Source organism: Salvelinus sp. IW2-2015, linkage group LG9 (genome assembly GCF_002910315.2).
Source record: "Salvelinus sp. IW2-2015 linkage group LG9, ASM291031v2, whole genome shotgun sequence".
NCBI classification, from domain to species: Eukaryota; Metazoa; Chordata; class Actinopteri; order Salmoniformes; family Salmonidae; genus Salvelinus; species Salvelinus sp. IW2-2015.
The window spans coordinates 15,492,326-15,520,113 of record NC_036849.1 but is presented as its reverse complement, the minus strand read 5'-3'; the positions used below and the strand labels follow the sequence as shown (position 1 = coordinate 15,520,113).

General features: G+C 44.0%; 1 protein-coding gene and 1 long non-coding RNA gene across 4 annotated transcripts; both read left to right on the top strand.

Annotated features, from left to right (window-relative positions):
- Positions 1-166: 166 nt before the first annotated feature.
- Positions 167-22,919, top strand: syt16 (synaptotagmin XVI). Of its 3 annotated transcripts, none has more exons than XM_023994421.2 (7): positions 167-423; positions 8,662-8,898; positions 13,673-13,888; positions 15,314-15,576; positions 16,788-17,249; positions 17,363-17,552; positions 18,482-22,919. In XM_023994421.2, exons 1-7 carry the CDS (start codon positions 411-413, stop codon positions 18,793-18,795), a joined length of 1,695 nt encoding a protein of 564 aa, XP_023850189.1. In that variant the 5' UTR covers positions 167-410; the 3' UTR covers positions 18,796-22,919. The 3 variants fall into 3 exon arrangements, with proteins under 3 accessions (XP_023850189.1, XP_023850190.1, XP_023850188.1); XM_023994422.2 differs by having other exon boundaries at positions 168-423; positions 8,719-8,898; XM_023994420.2 differs by lacking the exons at positions 167-423; positions 8,662-8,898 and adding an exon at positions 9,430-9,948.
- Positions 22,920-23,537: 618 nt separating this feature from the next.
- Positions 23,538-25,413, top strand: LOC111968338 (uncharacterized). The gene is made up of 4 exons (XR_002877871.2): positions 23,538-23,880; positions 24,667-24,758; positions 24,914-25,032; positions 25,140-25,413. It is a non-coding gene; the product is annotated as an uncharacterized lncRNA (long non-coding RNA).
- Positions 25,414-27,788: the final 2,375 nt, after the last annotated feature.

The window sequence follows — 27,788 nt, the reverse complement described above, 5'->3', positions numbered from 1 at the left end:
GCAAGACCGACCTGGTCCAAGTACATTTGTGTCACGAAAGTGTTTATTTAATTTGAAAGAAAATAATTTGTGCTCTGTTGGTCAAAGCCAGGTAGGTGCACATAAGGTCACTCGTGAGAAGATGAGAGAGAGACGGGAGGGAGAGGTATGGGGGCGAGCACGTCATTGTTTTGAGGCTAGGAGGGACGGTGTGTTGGCGAAACGTCAGGGTGGTAGGAAGAGTCTAAACCGTGAATGCGGCTAGAGAGCTGGGCAACTGCGGAAGGAGGCGAGGAAACGGCCCACGGCAGCCAGTATACCCCTTCCCGCCGCTATCCGTGCGGCAATCTATGGACAATGTGAGCCACCGGGAATGCCACTGCAACGTTAATCCTATTCACATCTAAATCGGACTTTAAACAGACTCAACCATGGCCACAGATAGTAAGTATCCCAATAGAGAAAATGAATAAATTTGTTTGTTTTTTTATAGCAGAGGAAAGGCAAGAGATAGGCTAGTACAATTATTTAATTTCACAATCTGCTGTTGCAGATGCTATGCGGTTGAGATTGAAGCTGTCTTTTTTTTTGGTGCGTCTGGCTACAATGTTTCCATTTTACACTGCTTGATACAGTGATATAATATATAATTGTGTTGGCTGCGTCGGCTGACATAATAGGCTATAATTCCGCTATTTCAGCTACGACTTGAACACGCATGTTGTGCTCTGCAATTGTATGTTGGCATATGTTGAGAATTCCCCTTTGCCATATTTCCTGTGACGACCTGCCATTTCAGTCATTATTATTGACTTTTCTGAGGGCTATTTGTGTTAAATTATGACGCAAATGATTAGAACTCGATTCAGTGTTGAAATAAAGGATAGGCCTGCGCCCAGATCAGTACTTGCATTTTATGTAGGCTATGGCACACATAAGTTATATGTTTGATATAGCCTGCCATCTCCAATGGAATGGTTAATCTAGGTCAACATTTGACAAGGTACAACATTAGTTTATACAAATCAGGCCATGAATAGGATACCACTTGTGAGGTTGAATAATGGCTGACAGGAGCCTGTATGGACTTCAATGAATGGTAGAATCCCCTAACTGACTACACACACACACACACACACACACACACACACACACACACACACACACACGCTATAAGCGCCTTATTAAATGTGTAAAGTTATCTAACAACTGACCTATCTTTACTATTCTGTCACATTATTTCAATAGCCTGTTGTACCAAAGCTGAATGGCCCTGCATTGTCGTGATGAAGTAACAGATAACCTGTTGGAGTAACTCACCAGCAGTTGGACTCACCCTCACTTGCCAAACATAGACATTTAGAAAGACATAGTAATTTCTAGTTGCCAGCATGGACATTCATGAGGGGTGTGCCTGCTTTTTCATTCATAGTATATTCATTAAGAATGCCTAATCGTGTTTATATAAACTCATGGAACGGTGTGGGTGGAGTCGAGACACCCTATATGCGGATTTACTGTGAGACTAGAAAGTCTGTACATGCATCCATACTTTTAGATCCATTTTCTGGGTCATATCCCTAGAGGTGGCCACTCTCTCCAATGGACATTCTATCCCTGAACAACTGGTTTGGAACCATATCTCACCAAACTGCAAAACAAAGCCTGGGAAAACCTAGACATACTGTACTGTATACTAACTCAGTCGTAACCAACCTCCTTTCTCAGTTCCCACAATGGAGAGACTGAAGTGATGCTCTCTGATCTCTTATCTCTGTATGTTTCAGAGCTTTGTGTTGTGCAGGAGCTCCTCTGAGCTGGAGAATATGGTTGAATAAGTACAGAGCACTCTGTTGTGTCTGCTGCTGCTGCTAATGGTGGCCTAGTTACAGGGCCATGCGTAATTCATACATTTCTCTCCATGTTGGGCAGACAGGGCTGGCCTGGAACTGACAGTGTGTGTGCGTGTGTGCATGTGTGTGTGCATGTGTTATTCATGTACAGTATTTCCTGTTTACTGTAGTCTGTAAACTCTGTTCAGAATATAGCATATTCATCTATATAGTTTCATGAAAAGTCAGATGTTCACAGACACGACTTGTTTAATTATTTTGGTAATCATCAAAAAAAAATTGGGCCAACACTTTTTCATCTTAGATGTGTTTGAACCTTACACCAGTGGAAAGGCAGTCTAGACTTTTTGATCGATGTCATCACCTCGCTCCATGTTATTGCATCTGAGAGCATTATTCAGGAAGGGTGTTTGGCCTAGCCCAGTTGGACAGGAAGAACATTAGGAGAGATTGAGGGAGCTAGTTCTTGTAGAGTCAGACAGAACACAGGGAGGGAGAAGGAAATAGGTTGAGAACAGAACAAAGGTTACGTATGTAACCACAGTTATGTGAGCTACATAATTAGTTCACTCCAATATGGTATACTCCCTCGCGGCAGTATACATTCTGAGTAAGGATTTCAGATTAGTCCAGTGTATCGTGTAGTGCTGAGGCTGTGGCTGACCCCCTTAAATAGCTTCCGCCGCTCTACTTCCACCTTGTCCTTTTTCGAGGCGCAGTAGATCACAGACAAAGAGGATTGAAGTGATCCAATAGCTCACATAACCATGGTTACATACGTAACCTTTGTTATGTAGCACTATCTTGGATCACTCCATTATGGTATCACAATACCAGATTAATCTGTGAACTAGGTAAGGGCCAGGCAGAGAGCAAAGTCCTGTAGGACTGAGCTCAGGGCAGACATAGTCGCGGTGTTCCTCCGTCCCGACTCAGGGAAGCGGAGGCAGCATCCAGCAAAGCCGTCCTGACCTCATTGGCGGGGGCAACATTGACTCGATAGTACCTCTTGGCCGTCATCATGGCATGCCTATATTGCGGCTAGATACACTCTCAATGTGGATGCCGCATCGAGCTGTGACTGTGAAAACCGTAAAACCGTTTGCACATATGACTCTCTCACCAGGTACAGAATATGCCCCGCCACATTTGATATGATGCATTGGTGGAAGAAGCCATGGCGCTCCGCAAAGTGTTCACCACATTGTCCTGAAGGCCTAGACTGGTCCACTAACGCCTCTCAGAGGCCAAGCCCGAAGCTGGAAACGGTGCGAGTGCGTATGCTACAGTGTCCCCCCAGCCTGAAAGAGCAGGTCGGGCCTTAGGGGCAGCTGTCATGGAGTCCATGAGAGGAGGGACAACATGAGGCTGAATCATGGTGGTCTCGGCCAGCATGAAGCTATCAAGAGCAGCTGGTGGCCCATCAAGATGACCCTGTCTAGTGTATGGGAAATGGTGGGAACACGTAAAGCGTCGTTGCCGGCCAATCGTGAGCTAGGGCATCCAGACCCAGAGGGCCTGTAGGGTCTGACATCGAGAAAGAGCTGGGGAAATCAGTGTTCTCCTGAGCTGCAAACAGGTTCACCTGTGCTCTCACGAACCTGTACCAAAGCACTAGCACCACCTGAGGGTGTAGACTCTAGTTCCCCTCCGACAGGCCGAGAGAGCATGTCCGCTGCATTGTTCAGGACCCAGGGGATACTGTATGTTCTGCTTGCAGCGATGCCAAGCGGGTTTGGGCCCATGGCAAGAGCTCCCAAGCCATTGAACCAGGAAATGCTGTCCTACCAGGTAGGGCTGGAACTGTTGGAGAGCTAGGCAAACCAACCTGAGCTCCAGCACATTGAGGCACCATGGGGGCTCCAGCGGCCGCTGGCTGCCATGCCACTGAACACGGCTCCCCAACACATCAGAGAGGCGTCAGCGCACACCAGCTCTCTGCGGTGGACTCTGATCAGGCCCACCCCCTTTTACAGGAAGGAGCAGGATAGCCACTCAAACATGCACTCATCACCAGCAGTTGACGGTGTCTGTGTTGTTTTGGGTAACGGACGTGGGAGTTGAACCATTGCTGGAGTGGCCTGAAGGAACCAACAGGGTAGCCACCATCAGTAGGCCGAGTAACTGTTGGCACTCTAACACCGACATGGCTCATCCGAGCCAGAAAMGGTTGAGGTAGGATAGGATTTTGTTACTCTCACCTTTGGGAGATGTGTCCTCATGAGAGTCGAGTCTATGGACATCCCGAGGAAGATCACCTTCTGTGGGACTTTAAGGAAAGTGTGTTTATTACTGTGCTTAGTCCTGCAATGGTCACCTCTTGTTAAGCTAGCTACTTTGAAAACTTGTTCACCGTGGAACACACAAAAGTCTAGGCAAGATGGCTGCACCCTGTGAGAGATGAAAACGTGGTGCGCCGCGAAACCTAGCTTACATAGTTTCTTGATCTTGCAGGGTAGGCGTGGTCCCTGAACCCCAATACTAAAACCGTGAGGGTTCCGGTGTACGGACAAGTCAAACAGACAACTAAGACAAACTCTCAGCGCCGCTATACTGGTCGACCAAACCGAGTATCGACTAGGTTTGTACGCTGTCACAAGAAATAAAAACAAAGACAAAACCCAAACAAGATGGCACAAGCCAAACTGGGTGGGGGGACAGCAGACCATCTAGATGGAGAGGCTAGCTAGCTGCTCTAAGCTATTGAATAGCTGCGGGTATACTTCTGCGCTAATACATGCTAACGTAGAGCTCTTACCAAGCAAATCCTCTCTGGAATGAACCAAGAAAAGGAAGAGCTGGAAGTAGTGTGGCGGCAGCTATTTAAGGGGGTCAGCAGTAGCATCAACACTAACCGGTACACAACTCCAATATGAAATCCTATCTTGCCACGCGGAAGGATACCATATTGGAGTGATGCAATATAGTGCTACATAACTGAACTGAGACTGGGGGCAGGAGTGCTAGATTTAACTCTAACTGGAAGCTCAGTGTGAGACATGAAGGGTGAGAGAGGACCTAGAGACTCACAGTTCCCCTCTACAGGGACAGAACCTGCTCTACTCCACTCAGCCAGGACCTTTGAGCTGCTTTCATTTCATCAGTATATCCTCAGTCTAGTTTGTGCCGGCTGATAGGGAGATGTATGAACATGATATCGGCTGATTAGGAAAAAAAATCTTGATTGATTGATTTTCAAATGTTTGAAGATGAGAGAACTTGACATTTACACTTTCTTTGGACCTCTATACCGTTTGTATCAGAGGAAACAGCAGATATTTTTCTTACATTGATAGTAATGTAACAAAATGAAAGGTTCCCGTTGTAGAAGGTTAATTTCCGCAGACCTCTGGGAGTCATTTGATAAATTGGTTGTTCTGTTGAATGCCATGACTAAATTGTCCAACAGATGGCGCTATCCTCTTTAGTCTCATGGGTTTAGGACCTTCTCTTTCTAAATCATCAAAGACAGAGCAGTTTGGGGAAGACAGATATTTCCTCTATTTGAATTCACGTAGATTGTGACCTCATTCCAGTCGGTGGCTCTGTGTAACTTTGTATTGTATTGTCTTTCAAGATGTTGCATATGCTACATGAAATTGCTCAGTCTGCAGAATATTCATGCACAACCTCATGGAACCAGCAGAGGGCATCTGCACATCAACATTGTGACAGTGCTCTTGATATTGGTTATTGAAACAGGACTGAAGACCTTGATCATTCATGTGAATGTTCAGTCTTACTTATTTCCCTGCGTCAAGATTATTCTATGTTGACGTTAGTATTACCTTCTTCTCATATGCATGGCTAGACAGAATAACACAGCACATACAATACAGTAGCTATAGCCCACATGTTCATGACTGTTATCAATCACAACCCCCTGACTATTGTTGTGCTTCCTGGTCCCCACTCTCTCTGGGCCTTGCCCTTTGTCTCTGATCCCTACTAACACACTCACCTCATCACTGAAGAGCTCTTGTCCTCCTGACCAATCATGGCAAGACTGACTGGCAGTGCCATGGTAACATGGGTCCTTTCTCTGTGTGTGGGCAAAGACACTCATCACATTATCCTCAACAGAGCCATTGGGCTGTTTCCAAGGAAACCAACTACTGCTGTGATGCTCAGGTGTTTCTGAGCTGTGAGATAGGCGTTGTGGTCATAGGGTTTGAACTAAGGAGAAAACATAGTGGATATGAAGAAAACATAATGTGGTATATAAGGGTTGGGTTCTTCAACCCCCTGCCCAGAAACTGAATCTCTCTCTCCCAGGCACAGTGTGTACCACAAACACATGTTGGTGTCCTCACCTCAACATCAATGCGCCAATCTACATAGTCAGCAGTACATTTTATAATAAAGATCAGGCTTGGAGACTGGACACACACACACAGTCCTGTACCTTGGCACAACTACAGCTGCTACCCCAAACAATAGGACCACTCACACAATCACACAGCCAATAGACAGCATACAGTACCAGTGTTTGTTCACTGCCCTGCCCCTCTCTCTATTACACACCTGTCTACTCCAAGTCTCACTCTCCTGAAACAAGTTCATTAGCAGAGAATACATCCATATCTTCAAGACTTTTCCTTTGTAGCGAGACGATCTGATTCTACTGTAGTCGTCTAGTTGAGTGATGTTGCTTTGGTTCATTCTGTTCATTCTGCTGGAGGGCTGTGAACTAGCTGGGTATGTGAGATTTATTTTGATGTGAGTGGGGAGATGCGTTTGAATGTTAATGTCTGTCTGTGCATGATCCTGTTTGATTATTCAGTAAGAGCATGCCTGCTGGAGTGTCAATGTGGTTCTGCGTGAATATTAAAACATTAGCTTGATTATTATGCTGCCCACCCAGCGTTGAAATGAAACCAGAGAGAGGAGAGAACACTTTGAAGTCAGGGTTAGATTCGACGGATGACTGAAAGCATGGTAAAATTGCACCTCAACTACATGATGATGAGATCAGTCCATAGAGCTTCTTATTAGTGTGAGAATGATCACAGTGGTGTTTAGATTACCTTATAGTGGAGCTGAACAAATGAACTTCACACTGTCTTTCAGTCTGGTGTAAAGTCAAACAGGGATAATTAGGTTTCCTCTCTGCTTGGCTCGGCACTACTCTAGGTATCATTCATCTCCCTGCTGTTTCAAATGCAGCTTTTGAATTGGTATTGGTTTGTTTTCCTAGTCCAGACTCAGATGATATTGTCAGTAGTGTTGGCTCTGATTGTGTGTGTGTGTGTGTGTGTGTGTGTGTGTGTGTGTGTGTGTGTGTGTGTGTGTGTGTGTGCTGTCTCTTATACACATCTAGATGTGTATAAGAGATGTGTGTGTGTGTGTGTGTGTGTGTGTGTGTGTGTGTGTGTGTGTGTGTGTGTGTGTGTGTGTGTGTGTGTGTGTGTGTGTGTGTGTGTGTGTGTGTGTGTGTGTGTGTGTGTGTGTGTGTGTGTGTGTGTGTGTCTGTGTGTGTGTGTGTGGTAGAGGCAGATTGCCCTGCTGAGGGCTCTGTGGGAGGAGCAGGTGTCGCCCCAACCCCCTGACCCTGGTCCATTTCCTGTCCATCTGTATGAGGACACAGGGGGCTCTCAGAGAAACATAGTGGAGCCTTTGTGTGCAGCAGAGAAGGAAACCCCAGTTATCTTGTTTTGGGTCTCACCACAAATCTCCTCTGGTTGTTGTATGTGGATGTGTAACAGACCACAGTGAGAGACCTTGGGGAAATAGCAGATCCAGAGGCTCAGTGCGAGAAGAGTAGTACAACAGAACAGAGAATGACGAGAGGCATCATTGAATAATGGAGAAATGAAATAGATGAAGGAATTGTATTACATGCTTCAGCGTCTCGTACACACACTCACCCACGCACACCTACAGTAATCCTCCCAGTAGTGTTGACTTCATATCATCTGTAGAGGGTGTTTCTCCAGGGCATAGAGTCATGGCAAAGCTCTACTTCTCCTTTTATGGATTCCATTGCACTTTGGAGGTTGTCATGGAAACCACAAAGAAAGACATGGCTCTCTCTTGTACTGTACTTGTATTCATTGGTTGGAGGAGTCATTGAGAGTGGAGTGGAGTACTCTATTTTTCTGTCTTTCTCTTAGGGGCCATTTACATCAGTAAAATATGTTCACTGAGATCTACCTATCTTCAACATCCGATGTGCAACTTTTCTGTTCACACTAGCCTTGGATGTCGTGTGGCCAAAGCCACATTCCTGCTTCATGTGTGACTCAGAAGGAGGTTGTGTGGGAAAAATCTCTTAACAAGAGATTTGAATCTAGGTCTGTCTCTTTACACTTCACAGGTATCTCTCCTGGACCTGGTTTTGTGTTGTCAAATTAGTGTAGTGTAAAGAGGCTGTTAGTACACAAGTCCTCCTCATGGCCTTCACAAGACAGCTCACTAAACATGCCCATAGAAGGACAGGATTCTGAACCTGAGCTCAGGCAGAGGGGGATATTTAACTACTCCTTCTATTTGACTATTTATTAGAGTGGTTTCAAAATAGTTGTGTAATACATGGCAAGTTACGTAACACTTACAACCCTGAATCAGAATCAGAATGTTCAATATGCAATGCTAAATCCCAAGAAGGTTTCATAAGCTTATGTATTGCAGACAAATGTATTATTATTTGAAACATGTACAAATGTATGTATATTTGCGCTAAAATTCAATAGGCAGATACCACAACCAGAATATGTAACTTCTGCCTTGTTAGCTTAATTAAACTGAAACTCTTACTAAAGTGTTGCCCATTCTGTCTGTGTGTGTATCCTGTGTGTATGACTGTGTGTGTGTGTGTGTGTGTGTTCAGGCTGTCTGTTTATGTGGTCTGATCAGTGTGTCTTTGTGTGTCCTCTCTCCTTCACAGTCACCCCAGAGGCCATCGGCTTCCTGTCTGCGGTGGGTGTCTTTGTGGTGTTTCTGGCCGTCCTCTTCCTCTTCATCAATAAGAAGCTGTGTTTCTCCCGCGTTGGGGGTCTGCCCTGTCTGGAGCAGCACGGCCGCGGGAAACGCTCCCGCAGCAGGCCCGGAGTCCGCCAGGGGCTGGGTGAGTGGACTGGCATGGTGCCTGACTAGGGCCTAGGGGTTATGAGCCTGGGGCAGGGGAATACGGGAGACAGAGGGGTGTGGTCTGTCTGCACTCTGGGTCCTGAGGTAGGGTTTCTGGTATTGGGTGACCAGTTGGAGGGGTGGGCCCTGGGATGGAGACTGGAGGTGAGAGACTGTCAGTGGGGAGGGAGCGGGCCTAATGCAGGGAGACAGGTAGGAGGCCAGAGAGTGGCTGGCTGGGGAAAATATGTTATATTCATGTAATTCACTCTCTTTCTTTCTTCTCACAAATTGTAGAAATGCTGTCACTTTATCTTGAAACATACGGTAGTAGAACAATGGTACCCTTTAATGCTAATCATTCAGTCAGGGAGGAGGCTGTGCTTTGTTCTTCATTAGTCAAACACTGCAAACATTTCCCATAATCCCCAGGTAAACGTTAGGCTCTCTGTGGTTGGAGAGGGCGGTGTTCTTGGCTCCGGTATTTCCTGGTCGTTCAGTCCCTTGAGCAAACATCTCCTGCTTGGATAGGCAGAGTTTCGGCTGATACTGTACTCAAGTCAGCCGTTGCAGTCATGTCACTCTGAAGTAACAGTCGTTTACAGTGGCTGCTACGAGATGAAGCGAGATGATCCTGTATCGGAGATCCTTTCTTTGAAAGGATGGTTCGTCCAGGTATCGGAGTCTTTGTCTGCGGCCCTCCTACCCTCGGGCCAGGGACCGGGCCAGACTAGGGAGTCTCAGGGAGTGTCTGCTGACCCAGCACCCTCACCAGGAGAGACCCAGGAGGTGTCTGATCCCTCAGAGCTCCAGGAGGACTTAGGGTCCCAGACCTCCAGGGCTGTTGTGTCCTCCATGGACCCCCAGCAGAGGCTACAGGCCCTCCAGGCTCAGCTGGCTCTACGGGGCATGAGTAGGCCTAGCAGCTCCTGTTCTGGGGCTTCCCCATCTGCAGAGTGTCTGTCTATCATACCCGAGGAGAGTGAGGTGGTGGGGAGCAGGGTGAGCTGGGCAGCCTCATGGCACTCCAGTAAGGCTGGCACAGCAGGTAAAGCGTTTATCTTTCATCACACTGGGTGGGTCAATATCAGAAGTAGATTCAGTCTGTTATGCTGTGACATACTGTGATGTCACACATCACCTTGAAGATTGTGAATAGAGAGACTCTTATGTGAATCCTCATTGTACTGTACTGATGTGTGTTTTACAGGAAGGATGGTTAGAATACGTGTGTAAGTGCGTGGGTGACAGATACACAGACCTCTGAGGGATGCACACACACACACACCCACACACTGTTGAGTGAGAGTTGTATGGATCTCTGCTATACTGTAGGCACTTGAGAGTGGCCTACTTTTAGACGTGGGCTCTGAGAGTGGCCGTCTAAATGAGCTCTCCAACATGTGCTACGGCTGTCACATGGAGACTGAGAGGACTGACAAATACTCTCAAGGTCATTCACTTTAGGAGTGGCCCTCCACCATATTAATTTGCATACCTTGATGGATGTGCTTGTGCAGCTCTCTGTGCCTGCACCTACAGGTCTTCTCAGCATTGTGGAGATGAACCTTCTCACTTTATTTTCTCTCCCATCTTTTAGTGCGGTCAAATGAGCATGAATCAAATATGTTTTTTAAAATGGAAACCTGCTTTGAGGGTTCTTCTGTGCACTCACTAGGCTTTAGTGAAGTGATGAGAGCTCTGCAAGAATAACTATTAGGATGTGGTAAAGGTCCTGGGCACAGGAATGATAAGCCTTGGAGTGATTGATGTAATGGTGGAGTACTGAGGTTGGAGTGGCAGGGAGCTGCGGTCAGTATGTTCCAGTAGTGATGACTTTGTGATAGGGTTGAATATTTTACCGGTATTTTACAAACGTTCCATCCAGAGGATAAATCACTTTTCTCCCGGGTAACCCGGCATTTCCCGCCAAAACCGGAAGTGTCATTCAAAAGCATTATAATGCATTTGATTTGATAAGAGCTTTGATCAGCATGAAAATTCAAACCTGATGCTACCTGAGTCTGTTGAGCCATAATTAAATACATTTTATGAATCCTACATTAAATACATTTTATGAGCCCAAGCCCAAAAAAGCCCAAATTATTGTGCCATTATCCAATACATAATATGATATAGGCTACTGCACATTACGCACGACAGAAAAATATAAAAGCCGATAGTATCATGACACTAGGCGAGACCCAAATGCAGACACATGAGGCAGATGGTTGGAGTTTAAGATGTTTAATAAATCCACAGGGAATAGGCAAGAGAACGGTCGTGGACAGGCAAAAGGTCATAACCAGATCAGAGTCCAGGAGGTACAGAGTGGCAGGCACGCTCGAGGTCAGGGCAGTCAGAATGGTCATGCAGGCGGGTACAGAGTCCAGAACAGGCAAGGGTCAAAACCGGGACAACTAGAAAAAGGAGAAAAGGCAAAGCAGGAAAACACTCGTAGGCTTGGACATACAAGACGAACTGGCACAGAGAGACAGGAAACACAGGGATAAATACACTGGCGAAAACAAGCGACACCTGGAGGTGGTGGAGACAATAACGAGGACAGGTGAAACAGATCAGGGTGTGACAGATAGATGTAGCTAGCTATATGCTCTCTTGGGTAAATAAATGAAACTAGCTCCAGTAGGCTAGTCTTTTTTAGTGTGAACTGTATTACTGTATTGTATTATACTTTATTATATGGACTGGATTTAGTACTACTTACATCATTCAAACCATGATAAAGCAGAAGAGAACATGTGATTCGGGTGCAGCACTTGCGGCCTACAAAGCTACAAGTGTAGGTTAGCTAATTAGATTTTACATTTGAAATATAATAGGGCCTATTTGTATAATTAGTGGTAGGCTGACTCATATGTACCTTTTATAATATTTCCCCTAATGTTGTTATATATAGCCTACTCTCTCTTTCTCTCTATTGTTTTTTCATTCGTTCCTTGCTTACAACAGTTAAATGAAATAAGTTTGTCCTCATCTTCATCATTTTAATGACATGCTTAATATAATATATAGTACTAGAATTAGATGCAGACGGCTTTCACTTCTCTTCACGAAGATTGAATGGTTATGGGTCTGAATAAATGAATGCTATAGCCTACCGCCATCGCGCGTTTGCTCTTCTTTCAAACTACCCGTGAGTTCTATTGGCTGCTGTATTTAACATTCAGCAAACAAGAGCTTGCATCCATCTTAGAATAGTCTATTGGTATAAGAAATGCAAAGAAATAATGTCCAGCAAGCTATTCTAGTCTAGCTTTTCCTGCATGGGACTCCAAGAGCTAAGAAGCATTTTTTAAAGAGAGGCCAGAGGAGCACAGGTGTTTGTGTATTGCGCAAGAGACAGAGACTATAAATTATACGCTTGTTATGCATAACCCATCATTAGTTAGCTAAATATTAGGCTAAAACTGCATTGAATTTATTACCTGGAAGAGGTAGGCTAGGAAATCTATATATAGAGGGCTATATATATCAATCTAGAACAGGATTATCTATTTTGGATGCAATTTGAATAGAGTTGATGGAGAGAGAGAATGGCTGCGAGAGTGCTCGCGTGTACACTGATTTAAAGCAACGATATTCGAGTGATAGGCTATTTTAAAACTCTGCAGCTGCAATAAAAAATATAAAAAAATCTTTACAAAAATTTAAAAAAAAATGTGACTCCCGAAAGCCAGATGGAGATGGGTAAATTAGATGCACATTCGGTCTTCATATTACTGCAACATAGGCTACGCTGCAGCAAGTATAGGCCTACCTGTCACAAGAAAAAAAGTTACCATGATGTGATGGATGATGTAGACCTGTCTGTGGTTTTGGGCGGTAAATCACGGTAACCGGTTTCCGCCATTCAACCCTCCTGTGTGATTAGAAGGCTAAGGGTTAGATGGCTCTCGGTACTGCAGCCCTGGCGACGCATTGAACACGAGGTGGGCAGGGCCACAGTAAATCAATCAGCGGCCTCTCGCCCACTCACTAGAGCCATCCCGGGTTACCATGGTGATGGATGGTTCAGGTAAAGAGGGTGGTGTACTGGGTGACCTACACTGACGAGGGAGACGGGGCCAGAGACATGTGATACATCTCCATTACAGCCTCAATCAATATGTCAACAGACACTTACATAACCAAGTTACTCACTGTCTTTCTGGCCATCACTGGTGGAACTAATGGTGTTCAGATTAAATGCTTTTTTGAGATAGGGGGAGAGGGAGAGAGAGGGTGGAGAGGGAGAGAGGGAGGGAGAGAGAGAGAGAAAGAGAGAGAGTGTATGAAAGGATAACAGGTGACAGCTAATTTGTTTTGTAACGCTATGGGGATGTACAGCTGGCACTTCTCTCCTGCTCTCCTTGTTCTGGTTTCATAGCATGGTAGATCACTGGTTGACACTAAAGTCCCAGTGATCCAACACTCACCTGCCAAGGACAATCTAATTTGGATATGCGGGTCATGCTTGTGATCATTTTATCAAATGTTCTTTGAATTAATTCCTGTGTTTGTCTTGCCCTCAGCAGTAGTTTTAAAAAGCACACATATTGATGTGATCATATTCACATTGTTATTATTGATGTGTTTCTCTCCTCTCCTCTCCTCTCCTCTCCTCTCCTCTTCCTCTCCTACTATAATCCTACTATAATCCTACTATAATCGTTAGGTTCTATAGTAGCTCTCCTGCCTGCACCTTTTCTCCTTCTCTTTGTGAACTCTGTATTCCGTGTGTGTGTTTGTGTGATCTCTGGTCCATCCAGTGAACAGTTACGGGGATGGTGAGGATCAGTCCAGCTCATCGGATAGCGAGGACGAGATAGTGAAGCAGTTTGAGATCTCAGTGTCTCGCTCTCAGAGCTTCCGCTCTACAGGGACCACCGAGGTTGTAGCCCAGGCTGCACCGGGAAAACGCCACAAGTTCACCCGCCTACTCTCTGACCAGGAGGAGGGCAGCACAGAGCCCTCAGACTGCGAAGGTACACATACACACACACACACACATACATAACGCACACAGAGACACACATTCTGACACAGTACAGAGTACAGATTAATTGGAGGATCTAAATTGGATCACCCTGTTGCAGGAGAGCTTTCTTGCAACGCAGGACATTTGAAACTTGTAGTGTATTTGAGGTTTAGAAAGGCTTCTAAAGTTTGTAATTTCCACATTTCAGACTTGATTTTCTCTTACGGAAATGTATCAAGCCCTACAAAAATGTCCATTAATTATAATCCACATAATAATTCACATTTCCTGTAGCTGCAGAATTATCTTCCTGCTGTAGCAAACTGGCTCAAAATTAGATCCTACATCTGTACACACACTCAAAACATGTCCTCTAATCTGATCCAATGGGATGTAAATGAATCAACCCACTGCTCCAGAGCCCAAAAATAACATTTCATCACAGACTGCTGTCTGTAAACATCTCAGGCTGAGCTTGATTGGCCCACTCTGTGAGGGATCAACACAGAGATGGTGAGAGAGCGCTCTGGGTCTTTAGATTAATTAGTGACTTGTTTGGACTCAAGTCAGGCTATAAGAATTAGCAGTGTAAGTGGTGACAGCAGACCCAGGCATTATACAGATGTCATGGCCCTGGAAGATAAGGGGGGATTTACCCACCCAACCCCCTCTCCCACCACTAGTTACTGGTACATAAAGAATACAGTTAAAGTCTAAGTGTTCATCAAGCCCCTGTTATTGAATTCAATTATTTTATTGAACAAAGAATCCATTTGTTTGTATGACTGACATCCTGTCATGGGGGTTCACAATGCCTCAGTGATTCACAATAACTACCTGTGACTCACAATAACTACCTTTGACTCATAATAACTACCTGTGATTCATAATAACTACCACATTTCCTTCCTCCAGCGAGCATGTGACTGGTGGTGTTATGATATAACTAGTGGTCTGATCGACCCTGGGAACACACAACACACACTGATGAGTCACACTGTGCCCTGTTGCCATGGTGATCACTCTCTGTAGTCGTTGATATAACTGTCGGTCTGCCCTTAATGATACGGAATTGGAGGTAATTGCCATTGATCAGCTCATGGTGCAGCCCCATACCAGCCACACTAATTGAAGGAACAGGTTTCTGAAAAGTTATGCAATTTCTGTTCAAATAGGAGGCTTTATATTGCTTATGTTTATAAAATGCATTCAATTACTATGTTATACACACAGGGCTGGCTTGTATTTCATATCCCAAGGATGTTTCATGACAATGTTTAATTGCAGAAGTCTGTTCTGTCAGATATGTTTATTAAGGGAAGCCTGTTCCATTTCAGACTGCATACCATACAAAATATCTCAGTGTGAGTGTGTGCTGTATGTTTCCATGTGATATTGTGTCTTTATGAAGCCCTGCTGTGATCGTCCCCAGACGTGGACGGAGACGTGAGCAGGCTGAGTTACCAGAACCCCCTGTCGTACGGGGATGAGAAGCTGGGCTCCCTGGGGTCCCAGGAAATGGCTGAGGGTCTGGACGGCCCACCACGGGAGGGCTCGCTGGACACAGGGGGCAGCCCGGCCCCCAACATGAGTCGCCAGGCCACCGAGGGGAGCCTTGAGATGGAGACAGCCGTGGACAACCAGGGTGACGACAACAACGACCCTACAGACAGCTCCTCCACATGGAGCCCAGAGGTACTGCAGCCAACGAGCTCTCGCTGTCACCTTGGGCCTGGTGAACCAAGGTTTCCTGATCAGGGTTTTTTCTCAAGGGAAATGTTGGTTGGCAATAAGAGGCAGCTATGTCCATCATGCCACACTGATGAGGAACCTGACAAGGAGAAGATCTTTTGTATTTGTCCCACAGTTTTTTCTTGTCAGATGAATTTTGGGCATACCAAGAAAAGGCTGACATGAGGCCCAGGGGCACATTGGAAACAGTACATAACTCCTTCCTTATGCCTCATAAATATTGATGAAATGTGGCACAACCTGTTGCTGTAAAGCGTTACTGAGTATTGCTAATACTTGCATAAGCGTTGTGTTTGTGTGCTACTGTGCTAAAGCACTAATGTGTCATGTTTGATTTAGGCGCCCAGTTGGAGTGAGGTGAGAGCGAGTGGGCAAGTGATGCTGGCTAGCACTGCAGGCTTCCATTTCACTGTCTGCCCAGGCCCAGACGTGCTTTTGCGACAGCTTGTGTGTGTGTGCGTGTGCGTGTGCGTGTGCGTGTGTGTGTGTGTGTGTGTGTGTGTGTGAGAGAAATGGGGAGCAATCTGTGCATGAGTATCCCACTAACTTTGTTTCACCTTTTATCCAACTCACTTTGTCAAATAGAACCTGGTATGTGGATGGTAGCTAATAGATACCTTCGACATGTATTGAAAGAGATATACAGTATATATATATATATATATATATATGGATGTGAATGGAACAACACATACAGATATACGTGAAGGAAAGCAAATTGTTAGCATCATTGTATATTGTTTGTTTTGGATCATTTGAGTCGTGGCTAACCTTGAGCGTCAGGTTGTCGTGTCAGTAAATGAAGGGAGTGTTGGGGAGGGATATAGCTTGAAGAAGCTCATGTCGCCTAATCTGTGCAGTATATTGTAGCCGCCACTACGATTATCTTAGCTCTGGTTGCCGTGCCAACACAAACACTCCGCCTGCTCTGTCAACATGGTGACCCAATCGATGCTGTGTTTACTGACCGCATGAGCGCTGCTTGGCTGGCGTCAATTTTCTCTTCAACACCATCCTCTATCTTTGCCTGATACACACACAGCAAATACAGTATGTGATTAGAATTATGACATTGATGACTATTTCATATGTTGGCTTCTCGCAAGGAGCATATATCAGCAACTGTCTGTGTTTTCTGCTTCCCCTCCTCTCAGCAGGAGCATCTTCCTGTAGAGGAGGTCCTCCCTTGCCCCCCCAGCTCCACCTCACGCCCCCCTATCACCAAATGTGGTGACCTCGAGGTCACCCTGGACTACAAGGCCGCCTCTCAGAAGCTGTTTGTTACCGTTGTGACCGCGCGGGACATCCCAGACAAAGGGCGCAGTGGGATGGACTCGTGGCAGGTGCACGTGGTCCTGCTCCCGGCAAAGAAGCAGCGTCATAAGACCTCCGTCCAGAAGGGGTCCGTGCCCGAATTCAACGAGACCTTCCGCTTTTCACACCTGGAGCCTTCAGAGCTGGGTACCTCTGCCCTGCGCTTCCGGCTCTACGCCCTGGGGGGCCGGATGTCCCGCGAGCGCATGATGGGTGAGAAGGTGGTCCGCCTTGAGGGGCTGAGCCCAGAGGGGGGAGATATGGACACCACGCTGGTGCTGGAGCCCCGCAGCAACATGAAGGTGAGAGAATAGACACCTAACATCACCCAAAGACACAACAAAACACTGCTAACATGTTACTGTATACGATGTAAACTTATACTGTATGTGTGTATCTTTCTCCTGTGCTCCAGAGTGTTGACTCTCAGGTCAGTCTAGCTGGGGTGTCCCAGAGTGACAGTGCGTCCTCCACCCAGTCTCTAACCCACGGGGGCGTCCCTGAGCTGCTGGTGGGCCTGTCCTATAACGCCACCACCGGACGCCTCTCTGTGGAGCTCATCAAGGGAAGCCACTTCCGCAACCTGGCCATTAACAGGCCGCCCGGTGAGCAAACACCCTCACACACACCCATGTTTACCATTATACATACAGACTATCAGATTGTAAGGGCAGTTCCAATTCACCACTTGATGCATGAGTGATGTTTCTGATGCCCTAAACAGAAGAGACTGGTGGTAGGAGCTATAGGAGGACGGGCTCATTGTAATGGCTGGAATGGAATTCATGGAATGGAGTCAAACATGGTTTCCATATACCATTCCATTTACTCCATTCCAGCCATGACAAGGAGCCCGTCCTCCTATAGCTCCCCCCACCAGCCTCCTCTGCCGCTAATTATTTTATTTTATTTGGACTAAATTATGTAATGTCCAGACTTAGATATATTGTTGGGTGATGTAATGAATAAAAGAGTATGATGACACATTATACTTGATGATTCACCTTGATGGTTTGTGGTTCAGTAATCTGTGTTAAAGGCAATCTTGTGAATAGCGGTAAAAGAATCTCCTGTTCACCCATGCATGACCACTACCTGGTTACCGGTGACCTTATACACCTGACCCACCACATGACCCATAACCTCAGTGAGACTGCTCTCTAGTGGTGAGAAATGACAGTCCAAAACAGACAAAACTATACAAACATACACCAGAGGAGGCTGCTGAGGGGAGGAAGGCTCAGGGAGGAAGGCTCATAATAATGGCTGGAACATAGCGAATGGAATGGCATCAAACCATTTGTTTGCGGTATTTGATACCATTCCACTCATACCGCTCCAGCCATTACCACAAGCCCGTCCTCCCAAATTAAGGTACCACCAACCTCCTGTGACATACACCCTATCAAAATGGCCCTTAAACAGAATGCACCCCCATGCAATCATGACTTAGTCAATCATACTTTTTTTGTTTATCCCTCTTGACTTCATTACCTCTATCTTTGCCTTTCTCCTTTCTTTCTGTTTTCCTCAGACACCTATGGGAAGCTGACTCTGCTCAACTCAGTGGGCCAGGAGATCTCCAGGTGTAAGACATCAGTGCGGCGGGGGCAGCCCAACCCCGTCTACAAGGAGACCTTTGTGTTCCAGGTTGCCCTGTTCCAGCTGTGTGACGTCACCCTCATGGTGTCCATCTACAACCGCCGCAGCATGAAGCGTAAGGAGATGGTAGGCTGGCTCGCCCTGGGCCAGAACAGCAGCGGGGAGGAGGAGCAGCTGCACTGGCTGGACATGAAGGAGTGTAAAGGCCAGCAGGTCTGTCGCTGGCACGTCCTCCTGGAAGCCTAGAAGCCAGGATGGAGAGGATGGGAAGCAATCCCCAACACTTACCCAGTCACTTAGGGCCCAATTCCGACTTATTATGCCTTTCTTACTCACCGCTTTCCTACGCACTTCTCAGTAGTTGGTATTCAGACTTACCTTATGAAGGTGGGAACAGGGATTTGCAGGTTTGGTTCCCTTGCACGTTTTCATTCAATAGGGTTTTCTGTACATTTATCTTAAACCATCCTTTTAAATACGGTGTACCTTTAAGTTTGAATTTTGTCGACAGACTCACTAGAATATATAGTGAGAACGGTTCAGAATATTAGGGATCAATGAAAGAAAGCCATCTAAATATGCACCATCTAAATATATGCATATTCGTCTCTGTTTCAGCACCAATTGGTAGATTTAAAAATACTCTGATCTTGTAGATTATTTAGGGTTAGGAAAGTATTTATGAATCATAAAAAACAGGTTTGGAGAGCCTTTATGCACGAAAGAAAGAAAACGGTGGTTTGATTCATTCTTAAAATTGTTAACCCGTGGTAATGTTGGAAGATTAGTGTACATAGAATTATAATAGGGAGAATAGTGTACAATAGTAGGCTATACCCATGTTTATTGCCTGCACTAACCATGGAACTGTGTGATGACACGGCCAGGTATTGCGCCATGCGACTTACGGCTTGGTCTGCGCCCTGCTCCGTAATGATTTAATTAGCCTACATATATATTTTTATATTATCAACTGTTACTAATGATCCTCAGCAACAACCACATGGCCGTGGCAGCGTTTACAGAGGAAGCAGGTGAAGGTAAACGAAACAATGTAATTAAATGGAATGATAATGTAGGCTATACCAATTGAGGGAACTAACAGTAAATTGGCAGGAGAATGTGTGTTGTTGTTATTAGTTCTACTGACAGTCAATGCTGATAGTGTCTAATATTTAACATGATAGAAATAGGAGACAGAGAAAGTTGAGGTAGCCCATAATTAAGACATTCGAGAGTGCCCATCCCTGCAAGTTAAAAGGCAGTACAATTGAAATTCTGCATAATGGCACAGCATTTCATAAACTTTACAGTGGGAAAGTTGATATGTTGATATGCTTCAGTTTGCTGCCATATGACTGGTTTCACATTTTTCCCCCAGCGATTATAAGGTAAAATAGATCTAAAACAAGTGTAGTTTATATTTACAATTTCCTTATCCAAACAGTTTGCTCATATACCTAGCTCTTATCAATAGCTCTTATCAAGTTGTAAATTAAAGTACATGGAAAATGGTGTTATTTCTTTTGGAAAAAATGAAGTAGCTTTTTCCACTTGGAACCAGCAGGTTCGCTAGACCTGATTCATAGTTTCCTTGCGCGCAAAGTTGATTAAATTATTATAGGGAATTAAGTCAAGGTCAGAATATCGCGTATCAGTAGACACACCTCAGCCACGCCTTAATTTAGTCAATCTCCACCCTGAACGAATAGCAGGTGAATAGCACGCTATTCTCATGCTTAATTTCAAGGTCAGAATACGCATAGAGAGAAAAGTGCATAAAAAGGGATTTCCGTTCCATTTATGCACTCTTAACTCGGGTTGGAATCGGGCCCCTAGTTACTAAGCTGGTTGTTCCCGGTAAGTGGAGGGAGTTATCCTGTCCCCAGTCCCCAGACAGACACCTGCTCTATGTAGGCAGGAGAGCCTCAACACAACTACTGTGGCCCCATCATGACTACAATCTGCAAACTACAGCTCCACACACCTGTTTACACCATTGATGAGCAAAAAAGGATATTACATAGCAAAACAAAGCAAAAAACAAAGTGCTTCAATTATGCCGATATGTATATACAGAAAAGATAAATTGTTGCATTTATTCGATGGGGTTTTATAAGTTTAAATTCAGAAAAGGTTATTGAGTATTGGTTTCAACTATAGTTACATTGTGTTGTCAAAGACAGCTAGAAGTTTGGTTGGTCTTCTCTGTATATGTATATGTATATGAAGATGTCAAACATTGTATCATACAAAAATGAGTATACTGTTATGATTGTCCAAGGACAATGGTTTTTGATGAATTACTATCGTACTTTATTCAGCCACACTTCAAGGTGAAGAAAACAAATATTTTAGAATGATTTCTTCCTTTATGAGGGAAAAGGGAGACTGAAATCTTTGTTATTTTGTATCATTCCAAACACATACATTTAATCATTTGGATTTCAAAACAGTTTTGATAGATTTCTTCCTGCTTTCTACTTTTCTAGGTTTTGAAACTGTATAGTTCAGGGTAATTTCACATTGAATGAGCATGCGTTTTGTTCTTTATCACACGTGTTTGTATCTTCATCAACTTTTACTCCTCCTCTCCTACTGTAAGACATGACCTGCTCTCAGACAAGTAACTAAAGGACTCTTTATTACTCTTTATATTACTCTATTGGATGAGAACATCTGTCCACTCTGTCTGACAGATTCAGTCTCTTCACTTAGTGGCCCTTAGTGACTTCCCAGGGTAAAGTTAAGTTCAACAGCCATCCATGCTGAGCTGAAAATAGGCTTTAAACATCCCAGTGCATCTGTTAATAACATCATGCCATGAATGACCCTCCCTGGCAGTGTATTATTTTTCTCTGCTAATTGGTAGTTACAGTCCTTGGACCATACAGTGTGATGATGATGATGCTGATGCTCATGGCCAAGTCTGCATCAGCTTCATTATATCCTATGGCAGTAGCTGCTTTTGGGTGATTACACTTATTACACACCCTAGGTCGAGGGCTTCTCACACCAAGGAGGATATGGATTTTAAAAAAATATTAAATTTTCACTTTAGAGCAACTGTATTCCTACTAAGCATATTTTGCAAAGCACCTCTCCCTGGACAGCAGTTTACTGGCCTTCTAGTCCACTGGTCTTCAAACTTAGTGTACCTACAGTTCAGTCAGTATCTGGCTTGTGGACTCCTATGGGGCCTGTCTGATTAACTCTATCTAAGCAGTCATTGATTGTTCAATGAAGTACTGAGGTGGAATGTAAATCAGTATTATTCTCTGCCATTTGAGTTAATTATCCATGGTCCATGACCTGTGGGGTGTTATGGAGCATTGAACCTGCAACCTTCACAACCACTCCGTTTTCCTGGATAGACAACAGATGTAATTAGGTCCCTTGGGTTGCACAGGGGAATCATAGTCTTAATCAAAACACCAGGGTTTGACTCAATTAGAGAGCTGTGCTACATATGAACTTGTCCATTTCCTCCAATCAAACTAATCACCCCTACATCACATATGGAATTCTTCCAATGAGAAGAATGGATGGAGAAATATATTTGAGCTTCCTTGGAACTGAATGGCTGTCTTAGAATTGCCCAGGTTGGTCAAACGTTTACATTTGTATCAAAGGTTAAAACCACTTTTTTTTCACTTTTAGCGAGAACATTGACTTAGTAAGTAACTGATTCAGGGAAGAGTATAGCACTACGTTTGATGATGAGCTTTTCATTACAAGATGACAAACTATGAATGCCACAGTTGGAGAGACTTTCCTCTGCTCTGTGGATGAACTCTAACCTAACCTGATATGACTGGTAGGTGCAGTTCATGTCATATTTATAACACAGGTTTGTATGGTTAATGATTTGACCAATGATTCCAGAATGACCATTACAGTGATAAGATGTTATTTACTGTACCGGCTGAACCAATTATGATGTATTGTATGCATGTCAAGAGTTGCTGTACATAATCCCTCTATATTTTTGACATTTTAAATGTTTAAGATGCCCTCTGAAGTATATGTTACTACCACAGCATGCTAGTTTTCAGCTTCCACACAGTGAGATTCTAATGAAGTGCCTGTATCGTAAGGGTAAGAGTTGATGCCTGTATGGGGTGAAATTGATAGATGCATAAAATAGAAATAGATGCATAAAAATGAGCATGAGTGTATAGTCAACCATGTTTAATGTTCCTGTGAGATGCAGCTGTATGCACGGACTGTTGATTTGTTCTCATGCCTATATACACAGTGCCTGCACCATGCATGCAAAGAATGACAATGACATAGATAGTACTTTTGTACATACTGGTCGTATTAGTTTTGTTCTTGCTAATAAAATAAAGGTCCATGTTGTAGTAAAACTGTCTGCCATCTGGTTTTTAAGTCTTCTGAGCGTGTTTGTTAAGATGCCTTAATTCTGAGAATGGCTGTGTCTTAATGATGGTCATCAGCAGTACATAGTTGGTCCCATAGTGTGAAAGGTTTTCAGTTGTAATACCTCCTTGCCCAAAACACTAAGGAAATCATCAGGCTCACAGGCAGGATTATGAAAGATTAGGAATAGAATCTTGTGGTTTCTAAGTGTTTTTGGATGAGATAAATGAAATCCAGCAGATGCTTGATTTAGTTAATAATTCCAGGTTTAAGAGGGGGAAACGAGAGCTCTATGTTTTGTACATAAGCCAAGTTGAATAGGGCACTATTGTTTATTTGTCATATCTGGGCTATCATAGCAGCTGTAAAATAGAAAGGTTAGGCCTACATTTAAATCAGACATCAAATAATTACTCATCCAGTCAATAGGTTGCCCATACACCAAAGTAGAGAGAGAGAGACACCTAGGTATAAGATAAAGAGGGGGGGGGGGGGGGGGGGGGGGGGGGGGGTTGGAAACCAAGGAGCACATTTAGAGGATGTGAGAAATAATGGAGCCTGATGATGAAGCGTCATCATTGCCTAGTGACTCTCCTAGCAACAGGAAACATCTGCTTCGGCGAAGACCAATGAGGTTGTAGAGAGAATGGTGTTGTTGCTTGTTGCACAGAAAAGGATATTTTAAGACCCTAGGAGTGTTTCGTACTCTGAAGGGATTATTTAAACGAAGATACGGTGACTGGGTGTGAAGCGCAAACTTAAGGCAGAGCTTGGAGCCAGAGCTTGGAGCGGGATAATTGGCACAGACGGTAAATGTCGCAGCAACGGACGGTCACACATTGGACAGACACATCCAGAAGAACGCATTACCTCAAAGGCTGCCTACATATAAAAGGACTGCTGATTTGCTGAAGTGCTTTATGAATTGTTGGAGATCGCCATCATAAGGTAATTTTCCTTCTTGATTGATTATATTTGATCAAATGTGTGGGTTATTCTTACAAATAGGTGACATTCCAAACTGATAGAGATAGCTAAGTAGTATTAAGACATCATCATTGCATGGTATCCTCATTATCAACATAATCATAAAGATCAATCAGTTGCATGATATTTTTTTCACATGTCCAAGCAGGTGAATGCATTATTTGTGTTACAGGTATTTTGTTTTATACCTTGAATAGGAATATCACAGTTCCACTGTGCCTAACTGCAGTGGGAGTAAAATAACGTGTTATAGCAGGTGTCATTCAGTTGAAAATTCACTAATAAGTGCAATATCACACACACACACCACACACACACACACACACACACACACACACACACACACACACACACACACACACACACACACACACACACACACAGATACACACAGACTACCCACGCATGTACTCAACCCAATTTCTTTGTAAATAGCCTTGTGTGGGGAAATGGCAATGGCTGTAAAGATTTCAGCTTCGCCTACAAAGACATGCTGCAGAAATAAGACCAGAAGCTGTTGTGATATTTAAAAAAGAATGTGTTTAATCTGGCCATGGTAAATAGCCTATGCAGTGAGATGACAGCTGAGAAAACATAACCCATATTTTCAAATTGTGCAGAATATTTTTTTTATGGTTATTTTGAGGTACAGATTAAAACATGTTGTGTGTGATTTACAACTTTAATAAAACAGGTGTCTCTCCAATCTCTTATTTTCTCTTTATATCTCATTCTCCTCCACTATAGGCCCCTGAAGGCAATGTGTGAGGCTCAGAGAGCATCCCAAGCAATCAGGACCCCAGTCAGACAACTCATTTGTGGCTCTGGGCTGTCATCAGGTAATGTACCGTGGCGTGGATATGACTCCACTACTGCTGGGGCTGTTATATAATTCTGTGTCACTCCTTTAACCACATAATCTCTCCTCACTAATGTGTTCAAAGGGAGAGCTTTATCGAGGTTGTAATTGCATTTTTCCTGATTGTGCTTCAAGAAGTCGATTCCCTTGAATAGAGATCAAACCATTCAACAACGTCGAAAGTTGCCTACTTCAAGAGGAAGTATGCGGAAGAGGAGGATTTACATGGCGACCTACATGGATATTTTCAAAAAGTACGAACTGCTTTGTTTGTGTTGACATGTTCAGACATCAATTTGTTGTTCTATGACATGACACTTTAGATGTGTCTGTCTCATAATCACAACCTCTTTTTCTTCAGCACCTGATACGCCAGGAGGACCGCAGCTGCATCCTCAAGCTCTCCTTGGAGAAGCTGAGATTCCTGGAGGACCCTGAAGCGTACCTGCGACGCTCTGTGCTCATCAACAACCTTCTGAGGAAGATCCACCATGAGGAGAAGGAGGTGGAGGAGGAAGAGGAGAGGCAGGGGACCTGTGACAGGGGCTCAGGCGGGCAGCGGCTGCTCTACCCAGAAAGGAAACGTGTGAAGGTGGTGGTGGCAGACTGCTGCTCTCAGTCCTTTGGGTTGGAGGAGATACCCCACTACCACCTGGTTCCCTACCCCTCCCCCACATGCCTCTATGGCCTGGGCACATGTCCCAGCATCTCCCCTGGCCACGGGGCTCAAGTCCTGCTCTACAAACTGGATGATAATGGGTGACTGTGACTTGCTGCCAAAGTACGGGAAGAAATTGATATGGACCATGCACATCGAAGTAATTGGCAGGGAGTGGTTCGGTGACAGAACCCCCTATTCACTCAGAGCTGCATTCTGTATCCTGCAGTCTGACGTTATCTACATCCAAAAGGGAGGCTACGGCTTCTCCTGTGTGATTTTTGACTAGGTCAACAGAGCAAGAGTCCAAATCAGGGTCTGTCTTCTAAGGGCATCTTTATTACAGCGTCACTGCCTTTACAAGCTGATGTGAGAGTCAGAAATTCCTTGCAGGAATTTGTTTTAATGGTCTTTGCACATGTGAACCTTAAGGGATACATATAGTACAACTCATGCACCCCGCCACTACACTACTCTCTAAGAAAAAAAGGTGCTATCTAGAACCTTACATGGTTCTTCAGCTGTCCCCATAGGAGAACCCTTTGAAATATTTTTGGGGATTCCAAGTAGAACACTTTTGGGTTCCAGGTAGAACCCGAGGGTTCTACCTGGAACCAAAAAGGGTTATCCTATGGGGACATCCGAAGAACCCTTTTGGAACCCTTTTTTCTAAGAGTGTAGAGAAACAGACAAGGTTTGTGTTTGGAGGTTTGGATGTCTGCTAGTATGCTTGTGTGACCACAATCAAACTACTCTGTTGTGTATTTGAAAAATATTATATTTCACTAAACATATCCCTAATGTTAAATGATAGACTACTTATCAGAAGCTTGCAAAACATGATTGAAATGCATATGGGAAAAACTAATTCAAATGAATCTCATGATGGCATATTTGTTGAAGAATTAAGCATTATGCATTTGATATAGAGGTTTTGGTGTAAGTCAACTCTCTGGGCGAATCAATTGTTACACATTTCTGTCATAGTGATGCATGTCATTTTTACCCCCTCCTGTTTCTGTGTTCTTTCCTACAACATTTTGCTGCCCTCCAGTGGTCAAGTTGAGTGTGTGAATTTTGGGGCTGGCTATTCAGTACTGTGCATCATTCTGACATCAATATTTATATTTTCTTGTCTGTTTAAATTAGCTCTCTGTAGCTCAAGCATCTGTTTTGAGGTTGAATCTATTCAGGCCAAGAAAAATAAAGCAGAACAGTAGGCCGTTTCACAGCCTCGTCTTGAATGTGCCAGTTTTAATGTATTAAATAATTTTCATTCTCAAAGAGACATGACCCTGTTTAGTGCTTGTTACTCATGCTCCAAGAATACACTAACTTTATTCAGCAAGAGCACATTGGCATATTGCTTTCTTTGACTATGCCTATGTCAAACAATTCCCAGTTTTTTCTAGCTAATTTTGATATTTTTCTGCAGATTTCTCAGTTTTATGTGTCAGGCAAACAATGTTAAGGTAAATAACATATTTATGAATAGATTGACTGTTCATTATCTTGTTTTTATTTTATTTTCAAATTTGTGCAACAATGTGAATATCGTTTGCTATTGTCCATTTTTTTCTGTAATTGAGTATCGGTAGTTGAGTGTGTTCAGTGTAAGGATTGTTTTTCCATTATTGTTAAACGTCTTACAAACTACAGACTAAAATAGAATTTTAAATGCTACTTTTCAACACAATATTTTACTGTATGAAATGTATATTTGGAAGACAATTTACATAGGCCTATTCCTTATTAAAGATAAGCTATTTTGCCAAAAGACTTAAGTAGCACCATGAATCTGTCTTTTTTCAGGTGATTGCTAATGCTATAAAATAAAGTGTGTAAAATGACACCTCCATTACGTGTTGGAGTGATTATTGGTAACGTTACTCTGATGAGCTACAGAGCATCCACTGGTCAGACTATGATAGAAGAGGGACTCTGACAATTCAGGGATATTATGATGTTTCATTCATCCATAGGTATATCTTCTACTCTATGGAAGCAAATGTATTTAAAGTGACAAGCTAAAACGATTAGATAAAAGCTTGGGTCAATACCCATGATTTGCCCTATTTAAATTGTGAAGCGCGTCCACAGCACCGCGAAATCGCGAGTACAAGGGTCCTTGGAATCCACAATCTACGTCCCTACCGCATTGAAGTTTACGTTTTAAATTGTTGAGGTATGGGTTATGGTTACGTACGCGTTATGGGTAGGGGTTCATGTTAGGGTTAGGCTTTAGAGTAGGGACGTCCAAAGGAATCGATAAGCACTAACCTGAATACAAGCGCAGTCCCGTTGAAATCGTGAGTGCGTCACCCATGCGTGCGCGTTCGCGAGCACTTCATA

What these genes read in the sequence shown, in the direction of transcription:
- syt16 (XM_023994420.2), top strand. Translation starts at nt 9,519, where the DNA reads ATGAAGCGAGATGATCCTGTATCGGAGATCCTTTCTTTGAAAGGATGG. An exon ending in AGAGCCCTCAGACTGCGAAG is followed by an intron (nt 13,889 to 15,313) that starts GTACACATACAC and finishes GATCGTCCCCAG; the next exon opens with ACGTGGACGGAGACGTGAGC. An exon ending in AGCCCCGCAGCAACATGAAG is followed by an intron (nt 17,250 to 17,362) that starts GTGAGAGAATAG and finishes CCTGTGCTCCAG; the next exon opens with AGTGTTGACTCTCAGGTCAG.